Genomic DNA, 17734 nt, shown 5'->3' with positions numbered 1-17734 from the left:
ATCCGTTCTCACCCAATTTCTCTGCAAAAAAAAAAGTTGCTGCAAAATTAGGCATTACTGGCCACAGTCAACCCCAATCGCGTGCCTGAAGGGAGTGACAAAATCAGTGTCTCTGGATCAAATCAGATTTGTTCAGTTGGTTTGATATTGAAGATCCATTTTTGTTCTACAATTATAGTCTCTCTGTTATGGTGTATGACTGACAATAAACATAGAAAAAGAATAAAAAAAAACATAGAGCTGGAAGAGAAGCAACTTGGAAGAGAACGCAGCTTCCTCTGCCTTCTTTCCTCTCTTTTTGCATGAATGGGGAGCTTTGACGTGTGGCTCTTGTGCACACAAGATCGCTGGCAGACCCTGGAGCAAGTTTCATCACACTGCACGATGAATGTAAAGTAGTCCTAAAATGCTGGAGAGGGGCCAGGATGAATTTTAAGGGTCTTAATTGTGCCCCTCCCGTCTTTCTCACTCCCTCACCGACTTTATTCATTCAGTATTTATTTTATAGCCCCTTGTCAGCTTATCATCCTGTTTGTGGATTGAACCCCGCCTCCTCCCCCATTCCTCTATATAAGTGTGTATTTGTGTGTGTCAGAAAGAATCAAGGGACAGAAAGGAAGCGCGAGCAGTGATAAGATCCGTGGACAAGTGGGAGACCATGAAGTTTAAAGTCTTCTGCTGTATCTGTCTGCTGGGCTGTATAAACACAGGTGAGTATTGGCCCACAGCCCTGGTGGGAATGATAGCGGAGGCGACATTGTTTCATCTTCGACAGCTGCTTTTCACTCGTGTTTTTTATCCGTGTGTGATTGACGCAAGGATGATACATTATCTCGGGTGACTGACTTCAGTCATGGTGTTGCAGTTTGTTACTTGGAACTGGTTGGATAAAATGGTCAAAATAAGGTGCCCCACAATATGTCAGAGATTCCGAGAGTCCAGTCCTCTGCTATTAGTTTCATTTGTCTTCTTGAGACACCAGTATACTGCGCCATGTGATCTTGACCTTACCTTGGCTCTGAATCGATTGTTTGAAGTGTAAAATATTCCACAGGTCATCTTTTAATCTGATTAGCAGGTATGTATCACACTGGTAAATTATTACCTTGGAGTTGTTCATCAGCCCTTTATATTAAATGCTAATATACACGAAGGAACATGCGCTGGCACAGTGAAGACTAGAACTCAAAGGTGTTATTTTGACACTGCGAGGCATTGCTAGGTCTGATAGACCCATGTTAGCGTTGATCCTGGAGTCAATACATCAACAGACATCAATACTGTAGCATATGTTTTGAGAAATGTTGAGCACATGTAGAACTCTTGTGTTTTCCATCAGAACCGAGTTTATTGGCCAAGTCTGCTCATGTCCACGAGGAATATTTTGCTGGGTTACACTAAACATAAGATACATAGGGCTTTACAAAAAGTAGATCTATTGGAAATTATTTCTAGGATGGTAAAAACTGCCAACGTCTCAGCACTTGTGTGGTTGCATGTTGCAACAACGTCCAGTAGGAATGTTGTCTGGTTTCATCATGTACTGTGTAGACAGTTGAAACGACAATAAAAAACCTAATTATATTGTCCTGAGACAGATTTATATATGCACTTCATGTACTCAATATCTGCTCATAATAAGGTGTTTTTTTGTTCTTAATACGTTAATGTGCATCCTGAGCTTTGGTGTCCATCGACCCCTTATTGGTCCACTATTTTCAAACTGGTCAGGACTACATGTTAAATATGGAGCTTGTTACCCAGTGTAAGGTAGGACATCCTCAGGATTTACATAAAAAGATAAAACAAGAAAACAGCATTTGGTAGAGAAGCGAAACATACTTTTTCTGGATGATTTAAACCTTCGTCATAAAGGCATTGCATACATAAACATCATTAAAGATTGTGTATGTTCCTTGTTTTAACTGTATTTTTATGTACAGTACAGGCCAAAAGTTTGGATACACCTTCTCATTCAATGTGTTGAAGGAGTTCCCACAGGTGTTCAGCACTTGTTGGCCCCTTCAGTGAGAATCTTCCAATGTAAATGGTCATGAAAATAAAGAAAACACATTGAATGAGAGGGTGCGTCCAAACTTTTGACCTGCACTGTACATGTTTTATCTTTTTATTATGTAAATCTTTGTTACACTTGCAATTAATTCCCACACTCACTGTTGCCATATTACCGACCATTACCATAAAGCACCTAGTGAAAACATTTTGACAAAATGTGTACAATATACAATGGTACATATTTTGAAAATAAATGAAATACATTGAGCTGTATCTGTATTGGTACAGAGTAGGAGAAAAGCGGACACTGTAAGCAAACACTGTGTGATGACATCATGTATATGCAAATTAGCATGTGGCATAACCTAGCCACTTTCTGAGTGAAGATCAGCTACTTCACGTAGGAGAAAGTTGGCAACACTGCCCACACCTAGAGTGTAGCGCCGTACTTACTGCCAGATCAAAAATAGTGCCCTTTGTTACAATAATCTCTGTCTTTCTAAAACTGCTACTATGTTTAATGAGTTTTTTTACGCAATTGTTTTATAGCAGTTGTAAGTTGTATTCTTGTGTAAGTCTATACTGCATTTTGAAGAGATGTTTAACCGCATGTGTGTGGCGTAAGTTTCACTGCAGTAAATTCATTATTATCTCTTGTTTACATTCCACTCTCCCTTTTTGTAGTTTTATTGCCATCCTTTCATATTCACTCTGTCTCTTACAGGTTCTGTTTTGACCTTTGAACTCCTGGTTGACCTTCACTCATCCGTTGAGTTGCCTTGTGCTGCCTCTCTTGACGGAAGTGTAATCACAACCCTCCTCGGGGCCTTTTGGTCACATGAAGGGTCAGTCATCGCCTCTTACAGCCCAGGCACAAATGACACTGACACAGATGACGGTTTTTACTGGGAAACCTCCAAATTTCAGAATGGCTCCTTCCCACTGATGATTCAGAAGGTCATGTTAAATCAGCAGGGGGAGTATCACTGCAGAATTAGTTACAATGCAACCCACGTCCACTACAGCAACCTGACACTGATCATTAAGGGTGAGTAATTGCAGTAGACAAGGAAACAGTCAATTGTCTGTGTTACTGTTGAGTTGAATTGTTCATGGAAGAATGATGTGTAGTCAAATCATGCATGTCCAGTCCAAAGCCACACTGTCATGCATAATTGGTATTTAAATGCTAATTTAACCTGGAGAAGTTAGTTACTTCACGTTCTTTTTGCAGTGGTAGCCTAGCAGGTTCACAATGACAATCACTTCACTTTCAATTATTTGATTGACCCTCACTACATCTGCATGGGATGTGATGACATCATTTTTTACATGGGGATATAGCATCTTGCTCAGTCTTATCCTGCAAGGCAACAATTATTCTATTCTAATTCATTATCTAGATATGGTTTGACTTAATAATGCATATTTATGATATAAATATACATTTAAACTATGAGACTCATAAGGGGAGTGAGTGGGGTTTGAGTTGATCATTCGTTAAAACAAAACATCCTGCAGACACCTTCCAGTACATTGAACTGAAATAAAGCTTACTTCAGTCGGGCAACATTCTTTCCATAATGAGTAATTAGAAATTTCTTATTTTATGAAAAGCAATAAAAAGTAATTGCATAGGGTGCCGGTACAAATATACTTTTGCTGGTAAGTTTTTTGTCAATCCACCAGCCATTAGCAAGTAGAACAAAAAGGAAGATCATAAATGTAACCATTCATCCAAAATGTTGTCTTTCAAATAAAATCTGTCACATCCAACACCTAAACATGTTTTATTTCTGCTCCAGTGCCTCCCTCCCTTTCCATCCTTTCATCAGTGGTGATGATGAAGAGAAGGAGTGTGTTACAGTGTGAAGCCAAAGGCTTCACTCCTCCTCAGATCTTCTTTTCCTGGAAATGGGCTGGAGAGGTTGTGGAACCATTAAGGCCACCCAGTGATATCAGTCACACTGCCGAAGGCTTGTACCAGGCAGTCAGCAACCTCACGATCACCCCTGCCATCAAAGACCGCAATGTGACTGTTAGCTGCATGGTACTGCATATCGGCCTGAGGAGACCACTCAAAGTAGAATTTCAGCCCAGTTTCGTGAGTGAGTGACTATTTCTCTGTTGTGTTCATTTTACCATCATCTGCTGATGGGTAAATTAATATTTTCATCAGTGTATTTCTTTAACACTTACCAAACTTTTTAAAACCAGAAAGAAACCAGAAAACATTTATGGCCATGTCTGTGTCCATTTTGATGGCAGAAAAAAGCAGAAAGAGGTTGTTTTAATTCTTGTTTCATATTATATACCAAATGTCTTTGTTTTAAAAGGCAGGGGACTAAGATCACGTGAGGATTTCTATTGTATTTTTACATTACAATTCCATATTTATTTGTGTAATAAATATAATTTAAGTATGGATTTTATGGGTTTGTACCACACTGCATGCTGGGAACAACCTGCTGTTTTGTAGATGCTCTGACTAGTGTCATAGTTCAGTCCTGATCAAGTTCTCTCAGGTTCTTACTTACCTGGCAGGGGAGATACCGTGATCAAGAAGGCGGTTCACCCAAGGCGAGGCTCAGCCATTGCACTTCGGCTGTTCTGACCCCTGCGAATTCCCCAAATGTGGGAATCTCGACTGCATAATACATTTTTTTAGGGGCAGTGGTGGCCTAGCGGTTAAGGAAGCGACCCCGAAATCAGAAGGTTGCCGGTTCGAATCCTGATCCGCCAAGGTGCCACTGAGCAAAGCACCGTCCCCACACACTGCTCCCCGGGTGCCTGTCATGGCTGCCCACTGCTCACCAAGGGTGATGGGTTAAATGCAGAGGACAAATTTCACTGTGTGCACCGTGTGCTGTGCTGCTGTGTATCACAAGTGACAATCACTTCATACTTTATTTTGGCCTTTCACTTTCTGCCTATTATAGTCAAGGGCAAAAAAATTAATTTTGATTTTGTATGTTTGCCTACTAACAAAGAAATGAGCAGTCTATATTTCAATGGTAGGTCTAGTTGAACAGTGAGAGAAAGAAAAATAACCAAAAAATCCAGAAAATGCATTTCAGAAATGCTAACAATAAAAAAATTATTATTATTATAAATTCATAAGTATTTGACCCCTTTTGCAAAACGTATTTTAGCACTTGGTGGCAAAACTTTTGTTGGCGATCACAGAGGTCAGACATTTCTTGTTGTTGCCAAAAGTTTTGCACTTATGTCAGGGGGGATTTTTGTCCTACTTGTGGGCACTGCAGGAGTTCAGTCCTTCACGGTGTTGTGTGTTACAAACTGTTTTCTTGGTGCCTATGGTCCCAGGAGCCTTAGACAAGATCCTCCTGAGCGGATACACATCGTTCTCATTACCATTGAAATACACAAGGTGAGAGCTTGTGTGGAGCTTTAGATTTTATGGTTCTTCCATCTGTAAATAATCAGAACCAACTGTTGTCACCTTCTCACCCAGCTGCTTGGCAATGATCTTTTAGGCCATTCCAGCCTTGTGTAGGTCAAAAATCCTGTCCCTGGCATTCTCGGAAACCTCTTTGGTCTTGGCCATGGTGCATGGTGTTTGGAATCTGGATAAACTGATTGCTTCTGTGGACGGTGCCTCTTATACAGGTAATGAGTCGAGAAGCTCCCAATGTCAGCTCCCTACCTGTGGAAAATACAACTGGGAGCCCGAAATCTTGCTGAATGATAAATGAAAATGCTAATGTATTTAAACGCTTTTTGAAATGCATTAATTGCCATTTTTTTGTTCTTCTCACTGTTCATATAAACTATAGACTGGTCATTTGGGTGTAAGTGGGCAGCCAGGGATCACATAATTATCTCCCCCCCCCCCCCCCCCCCCCCCCCCCCACTCTATATCCATGGTAACTAGATAACCTATGGTCTTCATTTCACCTGGTTTTAGTATTTCGGCTGATCAGTGTATACAACCTGCAGTCTGATTACATCATGACGCTGATTTAGCGTCCTTTAGGCCTCCAGACAAACTATTTAAAAAGCCGCTGGATGCGTCGCTGAAAACCTTTTTGTGTCACATTTGGCCTTTCTTGTTTGACTCTCCCTATAGCACAATAGACAATTTCATCATGAAAATCTACAGTGTTTATATTTTTAATTGGCGTCTAGGATCTGTAATTAATGTCATGTCAGATTGACTTTCTGAATGAGGCTGTTGAATGAGCTCTTGGTGTTTGTGTTTTTTAAGTAAGTTGGCATTTAAGTGTCTTTCATTTTCTTATTATTCACAAACTTGATATGTTTCCAAGCTCATGAACCCTTCTTGTGTCTACATGTCTTTCTCTGTTGTTCAAAAGTCCTCCCATCGGTATCTGTTTCAACAATTCCCACCTCGTCCCGCTCCAGCCCTCTCGTTCTGTCCTGTGACGTTGCTGGATTCTACCCGGAGAACATCTCCATCCTATGGATCCAGAATGGTGCTGTTCTTCCTGACAAACCTTCATTGCAGACCAACTTGGAGAGGACATATAACACCCGTCGGTTCTACACCCTCAGCCAGGAGGAAAGGGAGCTGGGTGGAGAGATAAAGTGCATCGTCCACCAACCTGATGTCTTAGAACCTGCCTTTGCTTCGGTCAACCTGTCGGCAGTTGACTCTCTCAGTATGTTCCATAGATTTAGAGTCAAATAAATTCTCTGTCAAAAATGCAAAGAACATTGATACTGAAACGTGCTCTTGGTAGCAAGCAAAACATTATTAACCTCAAAAAAGATGTCCAATTTATTGTGTATGACACTGCAGCCCAAGTGACACTTGCACTATCGTAAAGTACAAATGTACTAAAAAAGAAACAAATTAATCATCTGTCGCACCCAGTCCATTACAGGATTCATTTTCTAATAAAATAGGTTCATCTTTAAAAGAATCTACTTGTTTAGGGGAGGGTAGGTGTCAAATAGTAATATAATGAGTAATATAAATAATTACTTATTAGTAATTAAAGATTACCACTACAATATGTCATTGTAAAAAATAACTTTGTTGCTAATGGTTGCAATACCGGTTTGCATACCAGCTTTTAGCTGCCTAGAGCATTCTTTCCAAAGTAATGAAATGTTTTTCCCTTTTTTTTAAATAAGCAGTTTCCACACAAATGCATCCTTTAAAAAGGGCCAACAAGATATTTCCCAGTGTTAAAAAATGATAAAAACGTGTGCACAGTTAAAAGTTTCAAAACGACCACTCATTTGCTCTGTCTTTTTCTGACATTGTAGAACAAAATTTCATCAAAACTATGAAATAAAACATATGAGGTTATGTTTGCTTTGATTACACCATTTCACACTCTTCTCTGCTTTTGCTCATGAAACTGGCAATAGTATGCACCTGTTATAATGCATTAATGCCAGTGAAATACTGAATCCTTTTTTTTTTTTTTGTTACCTATAACCCTTGCTCTCTGGCTTTCAGATCCAGTTCTCACCAAATCTGCGAAGGGCTCTGTGGCAATGATGATTATCTCGCTTGTTCTGGTTTTTCTACTCTGCTTAGGGTTTTCCTGGAGAAGAAAGGATGGTAATCAGTTCATATTCTACATACTACATTATATATTCATACTTGTTCATTCAAGCAAGCCAAATGCATTCCTCTTTAGAGAAGCAGAAGTTCCTGAATGTCTCTGGGATTATCCTGCCCCCCCGGGTCATTGTGGGGAGGAAAGGACGGGTGACCATAACTATCGAGGGCCGGAGGGCTGATCGAGTCCAGACCGCCTGGTTCCTCAATGACATGCCGATTTCAGACACTTCTCGCACAGGTCAGAAAAATGTTTCAAATGCTAAACAATGAGGCATCTGGGAAATCTAGCTGTGGTCCAACCCTGGAAAAAATGCACTGTCACTGTGACCTCTCTTCTGACCTCAGGCTCTTTAGGTACCCTGCCTCCGAGCGGCCGTACCCTGAGGCTGAGCACATGCTCAGAGAAAGGCCCTCTGCTGCCCTCTGGTGCTCCAGGCTACTACAAGCTCCACACGCAACAGCCCCTGCACTCATCCGGCAGGGGGAACAAACAGCTCGTGTCATCTCTGACGTTTGTCCCTGATCTCTCCATCCACAAGGGTGCCGTCTTCAAGTGCCAGGTCTTCTACAAAGGAAAAGATAAAGTGGTGGCGGAGAGGGTGTCTGAAAAATTTTCACTGCTCTGTGAGTGAATGCAGTTCTCTTTGTCTAGCTCTGCTCATGTTCCTTTTGCTACGAATGTTCCTCTAATGCTTCATATTTCAATTTTTAGCTGCCCCTGAGGTGTCTGAGATCAAGCTCTCTGAGCCAGATGCGGAAGCAGGTACAACTTTTTCGTTTTTTGATACCCCCTGGGCACTGTGCGAATTTCCCTGTTCATGTTTTGCTCCAATTACAGTGAATGTTGTTCAGTCAAACTTAAATGTTTTATTCAAAAGAGCAAGGTTAATACACTATTGTTGCCGCAATGTAATTATTGAAGCAAATTTCCTGCTGTTTGTTGCCAGTTCAGAATCCTTTACCCTTTTCTGACATGCTTAGAATTGAAAGCCAGCACTACATGTCTTCCTGACATTCCTTGGCAGACATCATCACTCTGACTGCCCAGGCATCCAAGTTCCATCCCGACATCATCACGTTCCGCTGGTTCTGTGAGGGTGGGGAATTAAGCCCGGTGACGGTACCCCCCAAGCTGGCGGCCCCTCGGCCCGACACACAGGGATTTTTCTCTGCTGTGAGCCAATGCAAGCTGCTCCGAACAGAGCTGGAGCGAGGAGGGACCAGGGTCTGGGTCAGCATCCACCACATCGCCCTCAAGCAGCCCGTCACACGGGAAACCAGGGGTGAGCAATGAATATATATATATACAGTACAGTCCAAAAGTTTGGACACACTTTCCCATTCAATGTGTTTTCTTAATTCTCATGACCATTTACATTGGTTGATTCTCACTGAAGGCATCAAAACTATGAATGAACACATGTGGAGTTATGTACTTAACAAAAAAAGGTGAAATAACTGAAAACATGTTTTATATTCTAGTTTCTTTGCTCTGATTACTGCTTTGCACACTCTTGGCATTCTCTCAATGAGCTTCAAGAGGTCGTCACCTGAAATGGTTTTCCAACAGTCTTGAAGGAGTTCCCAGAGGTGTTTAGCACTTCTTGACCCCTTTGCCTTCACTCTGAGGTCCAGCTCACCCCAAACCATCTCAACTGGGTTCAGGTCCGGTGACTGTGGAGGACAGGTCTCCACTTTTTGTTTAATACACAACTCCACATGAGTTCATTCATAGTTTTGATGCCTTCAGTGATAATCTACCAACGTAAATGGTCATGAAAATAAAGAAAACACATTGAATGAGAAGGTATGTCCAAACTTGTATGTATGTATGTGTGTGTGTGTGTGTGTGTGTAAATATGATTTAAAAAGTTACATAATAAAGGTTGGCAGATGAGAAGATAAAGGAAGTAGAAAGTAGGCAAGTAGAAAAAGGAAGTATGAAATGTCGGGACTGTATGTTTTTTATTTCCTCTTTCTCAGGGTTCATTAAGAAGCCTTTGGTGTCTGAAATTACAAGCTTCCCGTCAGCCACTTCCTCTCACAACCTATCTCTTACCCTGGGTTGTGACATCACTGACTTCTACCCCCCCCGACATCTCTATAACCTGGTTCCACGTTTGGAAATCAGAAGATGGAGAGAGGGAAGAACCATGGGATGAAGAACAGGAGCAGAATAGAGAAGAGGTTAAACAAGGGTCTGAAATCTGGGGACCTCTGCTGACCCATCCAAGAACCTTCCGGGTCACCGCAATGCTGCGGGATGTGAAGGTTGGGGATGTGGGATCCCAAAAAGGACATCATATTGTGTGCAGAGTAGAACACAGCTCCATGCAAATGCCCATTGAAAGAGTCTGGAGGCAGGTGCATATAGGTAGGTGCATGAATTTGCTGTGTTTCGCAATGACAGTCACTTCACTTTCACATTGTTTTTTGTACCTATTTCTCTCAACCTGCAGCCCCTCCCATCATCCCCTCGTCACTTTCAGTTAACTGGACCAGTGAAGGTGTGGGACTCTTCTCCCTGCTTCTAACTGGCGGGAGCCCTTGGCCAAAGCTACTTTGGGCCGGTGGAGGCACCACTCTCACCCAGCTCCTCTCAACAGAGACCAAGACAGTGAACAAGGACGGGAGATGTGAGTTCAGGAGCACTTGTGCTCTGGTGCGGTCCGCCGAACCGCAGATTAAGGATGAAAAGAAGCTGGGGAACGGACGTGCACAAAGTGAGTAACGGTTTCTGCATGTAGCACCTACTCATTTATGGGTCTTGCATGTGAAGACACAGTACTATGAAATGACACGCGAGGTTATGTAATAAACAAACAAAAATAGCAAAGAAGGGTTACCTAACCCTGATACAAAAATTCTAAATGTGTTTCCTTGCATTGTATTTTTCAAAATTGCTCCGTCTTAGTCTCCATAACCACCAAAGAGTAGGTGCAACTGGCAGTGTATTATATGATAAATTCACTAATGTTGATGATTACTGATGATATGTCATGAATTTCAGAAATCCAGCAGAGAAAATTAATTTGTATTGGCAATGCTTTGGATGAAGGGTTCATGATATAATAATTAAATTATGAAATTGTGTTAAGAGACACAAAAAATATTGATCTCCTACAGACTTGAGGACACCAGATTTGGAAAATGAATCGATCACGTTCATAGATGAGGATGAAGACGATGGAGTGAGAAGGGGTGTCAAGAAGAGCCCAAAACAGAGAGAAGTGAAGAAGTATGAGGAAGAGAATTTAGAAAATGGGGCTAAAGAGTTGGGGATCGACCCGTCTCACATCAACACAGTATATGTAAGCAAAGAAGGAGGACTGGAACAACGTCTGAGGGTTACTGTGGAGATCACTCATCCTGCATTTGCTCTGCCAGTCTATCTGACATGGACAGGTAAATACATTCCAACACACAGCATTGCCATACATAATCTGTAAATAGGGTCATGAAAATGATAACCGTGACATTTTTGACCATATTATCAAAATAATTTCCTAGTTCAATTGTAGAGTTTTTTAAAAGGTTTATCAGGCCTCCCTGTCTGCAGCAGCCTTGACTGGCACCATCATGTATGAGTGAAGTGAAAGTGATTATCATTGTGAAAAACTGCAGCACAGCACACGGTGGCACCACGAAATGTGTCCTCAAGCTTTTCATGTACGTACAAGATGTGTAAGCTTTTCTTAATTTATGGCCTAGGGGCCCCTCATACATGATGGTTATGTACAGTATGTATGGTACATATATGTATGTATGTGTATATATATTATATATGTGTGTGTGTGTGTGTGTGTGTGTGTGTGTGTGTGTGTGTGTGTGTGTGTGTGTGCTTGCACAATTTTGTCTTTCTCATCAAAAGCAATTTTTACTTAGCACATTAACATATACACTGTACCCTTTAAGAATGTAATGTGCAGGAATGGCACTACATTTAAAGGGCAGTGGGGCAGAAAGGTTGTGGCCTGGCAGACTCATAGTCACAAGGCTGCGGGTTAAAATCCCAAACCACCAAGGTGCCACTGAGGTCCCCTTGAACAAGGTACCATCCCCACACACTTCTCCCCATGTGCCTGTCGTGGCTGCCCACTGTTCGCAAAAGGGTGATGGTTTAAATGCTGAGGACACATTTTGTTGTGTTCACAATGTGTATACGTGTATCACAATGACAAGCACTTTCACTTTCAAATGTTCCGAGTGAATTTCTTCAAAATTGCACAAATGTTAACTTATTAGAGTTTATGGGGGAAGTTGTACATTTCAAAATACTTCATATGGTGATGCATTGATGTTGCTTGCAGTTGATAGTCAGATTATCTGATAGATATCTTCAATGTCTAATTCACTGTTCTCACCAGATCTAAAGGAGGACACATGACACTGGCTCCCACTGGAACAGAAGTGCCCGTTTTCTGTATATAGTTTGGTGTATAGATCAATGTCCAGTACTCTTCTGACTGCTGTAGAACCCCCTGGATCTGATCAAGCCTTAACTACTACTGATGTTTCCTGCCCTGTTCCTATGCAAGTACCGAATTCTGATGCAGATAGCAGGTTATGTGGATTATTTATACTAAAATGCTTTGAAATAATGGATCTTGTATGTGACCTGAAATAAATATACCAAATGTGAATGCTGTGGTGTTTGGTCATTTCCTTTAGGCCTTGCGAAAGCAAGCTGTGGTGGGGTGTTGTATGTTTTCTAAGTGCTAAGAACTTCCCTGTTTCAGCGCCGCACAGAGCTGGAAAGCAATGTTGCCAAGACTGCTTAATCCACATAATATTTGTAAAATACATACTCAAAAAAATACTTTCTCAATAAATAGATTTCTCAACAGAAGGATCCCAACACCTTCAGACATGAACCACTTGCACTGTACCGTTAAATCAATGGAGTACGTATGGTTAAATATTACTTTATCAAGTTATAAAGGCAATCATTTTACACCAGACCGACCAAAGCACAACTTGTATTCACATGTACAAACACGTGTATGCACATGGAGGATCTGCATATTTCTGTGTTTACTCCACAGAGCAAATGTCTTACTCCAAAGTCGCAGACTTGGTGGACTATTTCTATTGCCATATCTGGCAACCCTGGCAGTAACGTCATTCATTCCACACCAGACCTGTCTCTTCATGACTACTTTGCTCCGTTCTGTCTATAATAGTCACAGTTTTGTAACAGAACATAAAAACAGGTAAAATTCACTTTTTTTGTTATGTACACAAGAAAAAACTAATTAATCATTAACTGTTATTGCTGGGTATGTGTAGGCATGCTGATATGTCTATTAACTGTTTTTAGCAATAGCTCATATCATTTTTCATGAATGCTTAATTGCTCCACATATGACATCTTCCTACTAAATAGCGGACCTCGTTATCAGGAAATACGTTTTTATTGCTCGGTACGAAGCTATCAGGTCTGCACTTCCTCTTCAGACTGTGGCTCATTAGGTTTACAGACTACCAGAAGACTTTGAAGTTTGCTTATAAGATCGGAGATGGAACCTCTCCCTGAGGAAAGCACCCTGGCTCGCATTGGCGAGACCCTATGGACAGCTTGGGTGAGTGTTTTTAGATAAAAGACTACATTTTACATTTTGTAAAGAATATATGTGTGTGTGTGTGTGTGTGTGTGTGTGTGTGTGTGTGTGTGTGTGTGTTTGTGTGTGTTTTTGCAGTCGTGATCTGACATAATCTGTCAAAAACTATTAAGTATGTAGTATGTACATAGTATGATCATCACAATTGCACATTTTTCTTTCAGTACATTTAAGATGAGAGATAATTAAAAATGTGTCTTTCCACTTCTCTCTCACATTTAACACATGCACAGAGCTACATTACCACAGCTGTGGGCAGATTTCTGCGACCAGTGGCCACAGAGGATAAAAATGAGCCTTCAGCACAGGAAGACACGATCACCAGTGTGACAACCAGTCAAAGAAGAAATGATGAGGAAGCAGAACATGAAGACCTGCATGAGCATGACCAAAGGTCCCATTCCACAGGCCCTGTGGAGAGATGTGAAATAATCAGGGATTACAACCAAAAGAGTAGGGGTTATTCCATTCGCTACTCTAGAATAGTGGAGAGCTGCTCTCAAGATGCGACAGCTGTTGGTGAGACTTTTTCACAGGTAGACGATGAAAAGAATGAAGAAAAGCATGGCGTTACCAGTAAAGATGAAGACAGTGTAATGGAAGAGTGCTGTGAAATTCAGAGCAGTGAAACTGCTCAAATGCCCCACACACAGGAGAGAGTTGTTATAGATAAGCAGCTTGGAGGACAAAAACCGGTTGATGGTGACAAAATGGTTAGCCTCCTTCCAAATGTTCCAGAAGAAACTAGATCAGAAGAATGCAATGAAGACAAAGAGTTTCAATTAGACACAGATGAATGGGAAACAGTAAAAACTCAAACAAAGAGAGAGTACGTGGCAATAGAGGAAATTAATCTAAACTTTAAGCAGGAAAAAGAGCAAGAGGACAAACATGAAGCCCCTGCAAATGATACAGGAGGCGGTAAAGCTGGCGAAACACAGCCCTATGAAAACAGTCACCAACCAACCACAGAAGAGGTTGAAAATTCACAGCATTTTCAGACGATGGAGGGAGAAGACAATCTGGCCACCGGTGATCAGTGTGTGGGAATAGACACCATGGAGCCAGACCTCAAGTCTGAGAGAATGGATCCCACATTAACATACACAACACGGGAGGGGCATAAAAACCATGAGGAACTCCAGCAGAATGAGGTTTCATCTAGAACACATTTAATACAGATATCAACAGATGAGAGATTTTATGGAGCAAAATCAGACATCGTAGAACAAGCCCTTGAGAAACATGTGTGTGGAACTTTCATTGCATTTGATGGCAAGGACAACATACCACACTTTTCAGATGATAAAAATAAATTCTTCAAGGATTCCAACGCAATTGTCAATTCATTAGAAGATTTGGAGACTAACAAAGGAGAAACCAGAGATGAAATACATGTTGAGACAGAGCCCAAGACAACAGATCCCTCACTGCTTCTGTCTTTCTCAGAATCTACCAATGAAGATCTCAGTAAACAAGACTCTAAAGAACAAGAAAACAAGCTCCTTTTTGAGTCTCCGATTAGGAAAGATTTACCAGAGAACCTCATTTTGGAGTCTGAAACTTACTCGGCAAAACTTGAGGCAAGTGGGTCATTTAAAGCAAATTACAAGGCATCAGAACTATCAAAGCTTGATGACCACCTAATTAAGCAAAGACAAGAGGAGTCATCAGAAACCAAAACTGAGTGCCAGGAAGCAGACGCTATCCTGAAAGATGAAGGTGTGGAGATAAACAATAAGGGGTCCATAGAACCTGACAGAAAAGACCATGACACAGCACACTCTTCGCTTGAAAACAAAGAACTGTTTAAAGAATCCATGAGAATAGAAACGATGTCAGAGATGGTGAATGCAACGTCTGAAATGACCTTTAAAGGGGAATCAGAGGATGGACTTCATGAAGAACAAAAGAAATCAGGATACAAAGCAGGGCTTTTGGAATCAGAACCAGTACTGAGTGAGGAACAGACTCAAGACCAGTCATCACCGGCCAAAATGGACAGCGTGGCATCACAAGCAGGACTGCAGGAGAGTGCTGATGAGGACATGGAAGTAGACACCCCATGGCCGAGTCTGACGGCTGAGGGAAAGGATATACCTGATGAACCTTCTGAGGAAGCCATGAACGTTCCTTTATCAGACATTATTATTCCAGACCAAGAGCGAATATCATCACCTGAATTGCCAGAAATGGAACTGGCACTGTTAGAAAAGAAGGCATATGAGGAAATTCAGGAGGTGTCGGATTCGTCACTGAAGGAAACTGGTTACGACATTGATGTAAACAGGGAAATAAAGACATTTGTGAAATCTGATAGAACAGATTGTAAAGTGCCAGAATCTGCATATGAAGAAGATGAATATTTCTCTGAGAAAATTATTTTACAGTCTGAAACAAACCTTAATCTTGAAATATACCTGAAAATGACAGAGGCATTGGAAGAAGATACAATCTTGGAAGAAAATGGAAATAAAAATACGGAAACAGACACCACAGGACAGAAGTGTTCCCCAAAACCGGAGATAAAAGACATAATACACTCTACAGAATTTGAAAAATCATCACATGAAGCAGAACCCCAAGAAACAGAACCAGCACTATTGGAGGAGCATGCAGATGAAGGACTTCAGGAGGGGTCATCACCAGCCAAAACCGAGACTATGGAGAGAGCATTCCTGAAAGAGGATTCTGACAAAGAATCTGATGAGGAAACAATGGAGCTGAATGCTGAGTTAGGAAAGGAAGATCACTCACTGATGGAATCACTGGTGACTGAAGGTATGATAGAGAATTTGAGGAAGTTGGAGGAAGAGGCTCAAATATCCACTAAAGTAGAAACTAATGAAGAGTACATTACATCTATAAACAGGATGGATGTATTAAACTATGAAACTAGAATAACACAGGAAATGGAAGATCCTAGATCTATGACGGATGTAATCCGTGAAAACTCGAAAAAATCTTCAGGAGAGTTTGGGCTCTCTGAGGAAGACACTATGCACTCAACAAATATTGCCCAATCACTGAATGAAACAATGGGATCAACAACTGCCATGATCAAAGAAATGACAGAGACTGTACCAACCAGGGAAAGTGTGGATCTTCCTTTCTTTGAATCCTCAGATGTACAAGAGGATACAGCAAAACCACAGCAAGATGTGAAAGACATGGAGACTGAACAGACAACAGTTTCTGCGACAATAATGGAAGTTCAGGAGGAGCCAGGTATGACGGAAAGTCACACTAAACCAGATGAGGAAACAGGATCTGAAATAGGTTTAGAGAACATAACAGCAGAACAAGATACCATGGACCTACAAACATATTTGGGAGTAAAGACAGCACAAGAAAAAAAGAAAGTAGATGACCTGACAGATGGAGCAGAGACCTTAAATGCTGGAAAGGGATCAGCAATAAAAAGAAGATTAGAACATGCTGAGGTAGACATAGAACTGGATGATCCAGAATCTCAGTTGAACAAAGAGCATGAAGACTTAAAACTACAGGTAAAGCAACACGTTGGTTGAACTATTTTGTTAATTCCACCAAAGTTTCAATTGTCTTGCATCTCAATTCCAAACCCTTTTAACAGGTTGAAGCCTCCACATTGGACTTCACTTTCCAAAGATCTCGAATTGCTGTAAAAAATCCTAACGTACGTCCTCCGAAAGACCCACGGACACTCCTGAAAATACCCTCCCTGCTGCCGTCCCCTAAAGCAGAAGAGAGGGAGGAGCCTCCATCGTGTAGCCCAGAGAAAAAAGACCAAGGGCCTGGAGTTGTGGTGAGAGGAGTCAAGGTTGTAGGGTTTCAGTTACCCGGTGAGTTAGCTATGTTTTTCACGCTATTCAGTTTGTGCGTTTGACAAAGAACGGTGACGCTGATGCAATTAAACCCAGGGCTTGGTGGTGGATTGCCTGTGCTGAGGAAGACAAACGTTGCTCCAAGGGTTAAAGAGGAAGACAATTCCGAGACCCCCGACAGACAGGTACAGACTTGGCACTCGCGTGCTTTGAGAAACAAAAAACAAGTGTAATGTTTTTTTATTGTGTTGTGACAGGAGAATTGTGAACAGTCAGAGGAGACCCCCAAACCAGCCCAGACACAGAGCAAACCCAAGTGGACACCTCCGCGGCATCCTGGGTAGCATGCGCCGCCACTCTCTTCACAACAAGCTGCCGTTTTATTTTCTCTTCCTCCTGTTAATGCTTTCTTATCAATGTCTTCTGTGCACAGGCTGGGAAGCCCAATGATGATGGCAGAACTGAAGAATAAACTGAGGACGACTCCGAAGGAATAATCAAGCTTCTTACGAGGACAAATGTTTTACATAGCAGCCCACAAGATGCAGTCGCACCAGGGTTTAGCATGCTTGCTCGGGGATTGATGGAGCCTTACATGCACATCAGTAACATTTGTCGTGTGACAGCATGTCTCAGATGCGAAGGGATGTGTTTTCTTTATTTTCATGACCATTTACATTTGTAGGTTCTCACTGAAGGCATCAAAACTATGAATGAACACATGTGGAGTT

General features: G+C 41.5%; 2 protein-coding genes and 1 pseudogene across 3 annotated transcripts; all 3 read left to right on the top strand.

Moving 5' to 3' along the window:
• The first annotated feature begins 524 nt into the window (after nt 1-524).
• On the top strand, nt 525-12219 carry LOC114770965 (uncharacterized). Its single transcript, XM_028964885.1, is given in 14 exon segments — nt 525-710; nt 2741-3064; nt 3822-4124; nt 6354-6659; nt 7469-7573; nt 7653-7814; nt 7922-8200; nt 8289-8339; nt 8602-8859; nt 9560-9663; nt 9665-9950; nt 10036-10299; nt 10703-10981; nt 11944-12219. Coding segments are annotated over 14 exon segments (2793 nt in total). The 5' UTR covers nt 525-658; the 3' UTR covers nt 11964-12219.
• LOC114784973 (uncharacterized) lies at nt 4546-4722 on the top strand (annotated as a pseudogene).
• A 473-nt stretch (nt 12220-12692) lies between the features above and the next one.
• On the top strand, nt 12693-17730 carry LOC114770939 (uncharacterized). Of its 2 annotated transcripts, none has more exons than XM_028964883.1 (7): nt 12693-12789; nt 13049-13158; nt 13431-16706; nt 16793-17021; nt 17100-17188; nt 17261-17343; nt 17437-17730. In XM_028964883.1, the coding sequence occupies exons 2-7, from the start codon at nt 13096-13098 to the stop codon at nt 17498-17500; spliced, it is 3804 nt and encodes a 1267-aa protein (XP_028820716.1). In that variant the 5' UTR covers nt 12693-12789; nt 13049-13095; the 3' UTR covers nt 17501-17730. The 2 variants fall into 2 exon arrangements, with proteins under 2 accessions (XP_028820716.1, XP_028820717.1); XM_028964884.1 differs by having other exon boundaries at nt 12725-12789; nt 13034-13158.
• Nucleotides 17731-17734: the final 4 nt, after the last annotated feature.

The sequence above is a fragment of the Denticeps clupeoides genome, chromosome 2 (assembly GCF_900700375.1).
Source record: "Denticeps clupeoides chromosome 2, fDenClu1.1, whole genome shotgun sequence".
NCBI classification, from domain to species: domain Eukaryota; kingdom Metazoa; phylum Chordata; class Actinopteri; order Clupeiformes; family Denticipitidae; genus Denticeps; species Denticeps clupeoides.
This window is presented reverse-complemented; position numbering and strand designations above follow the sequence as displayed.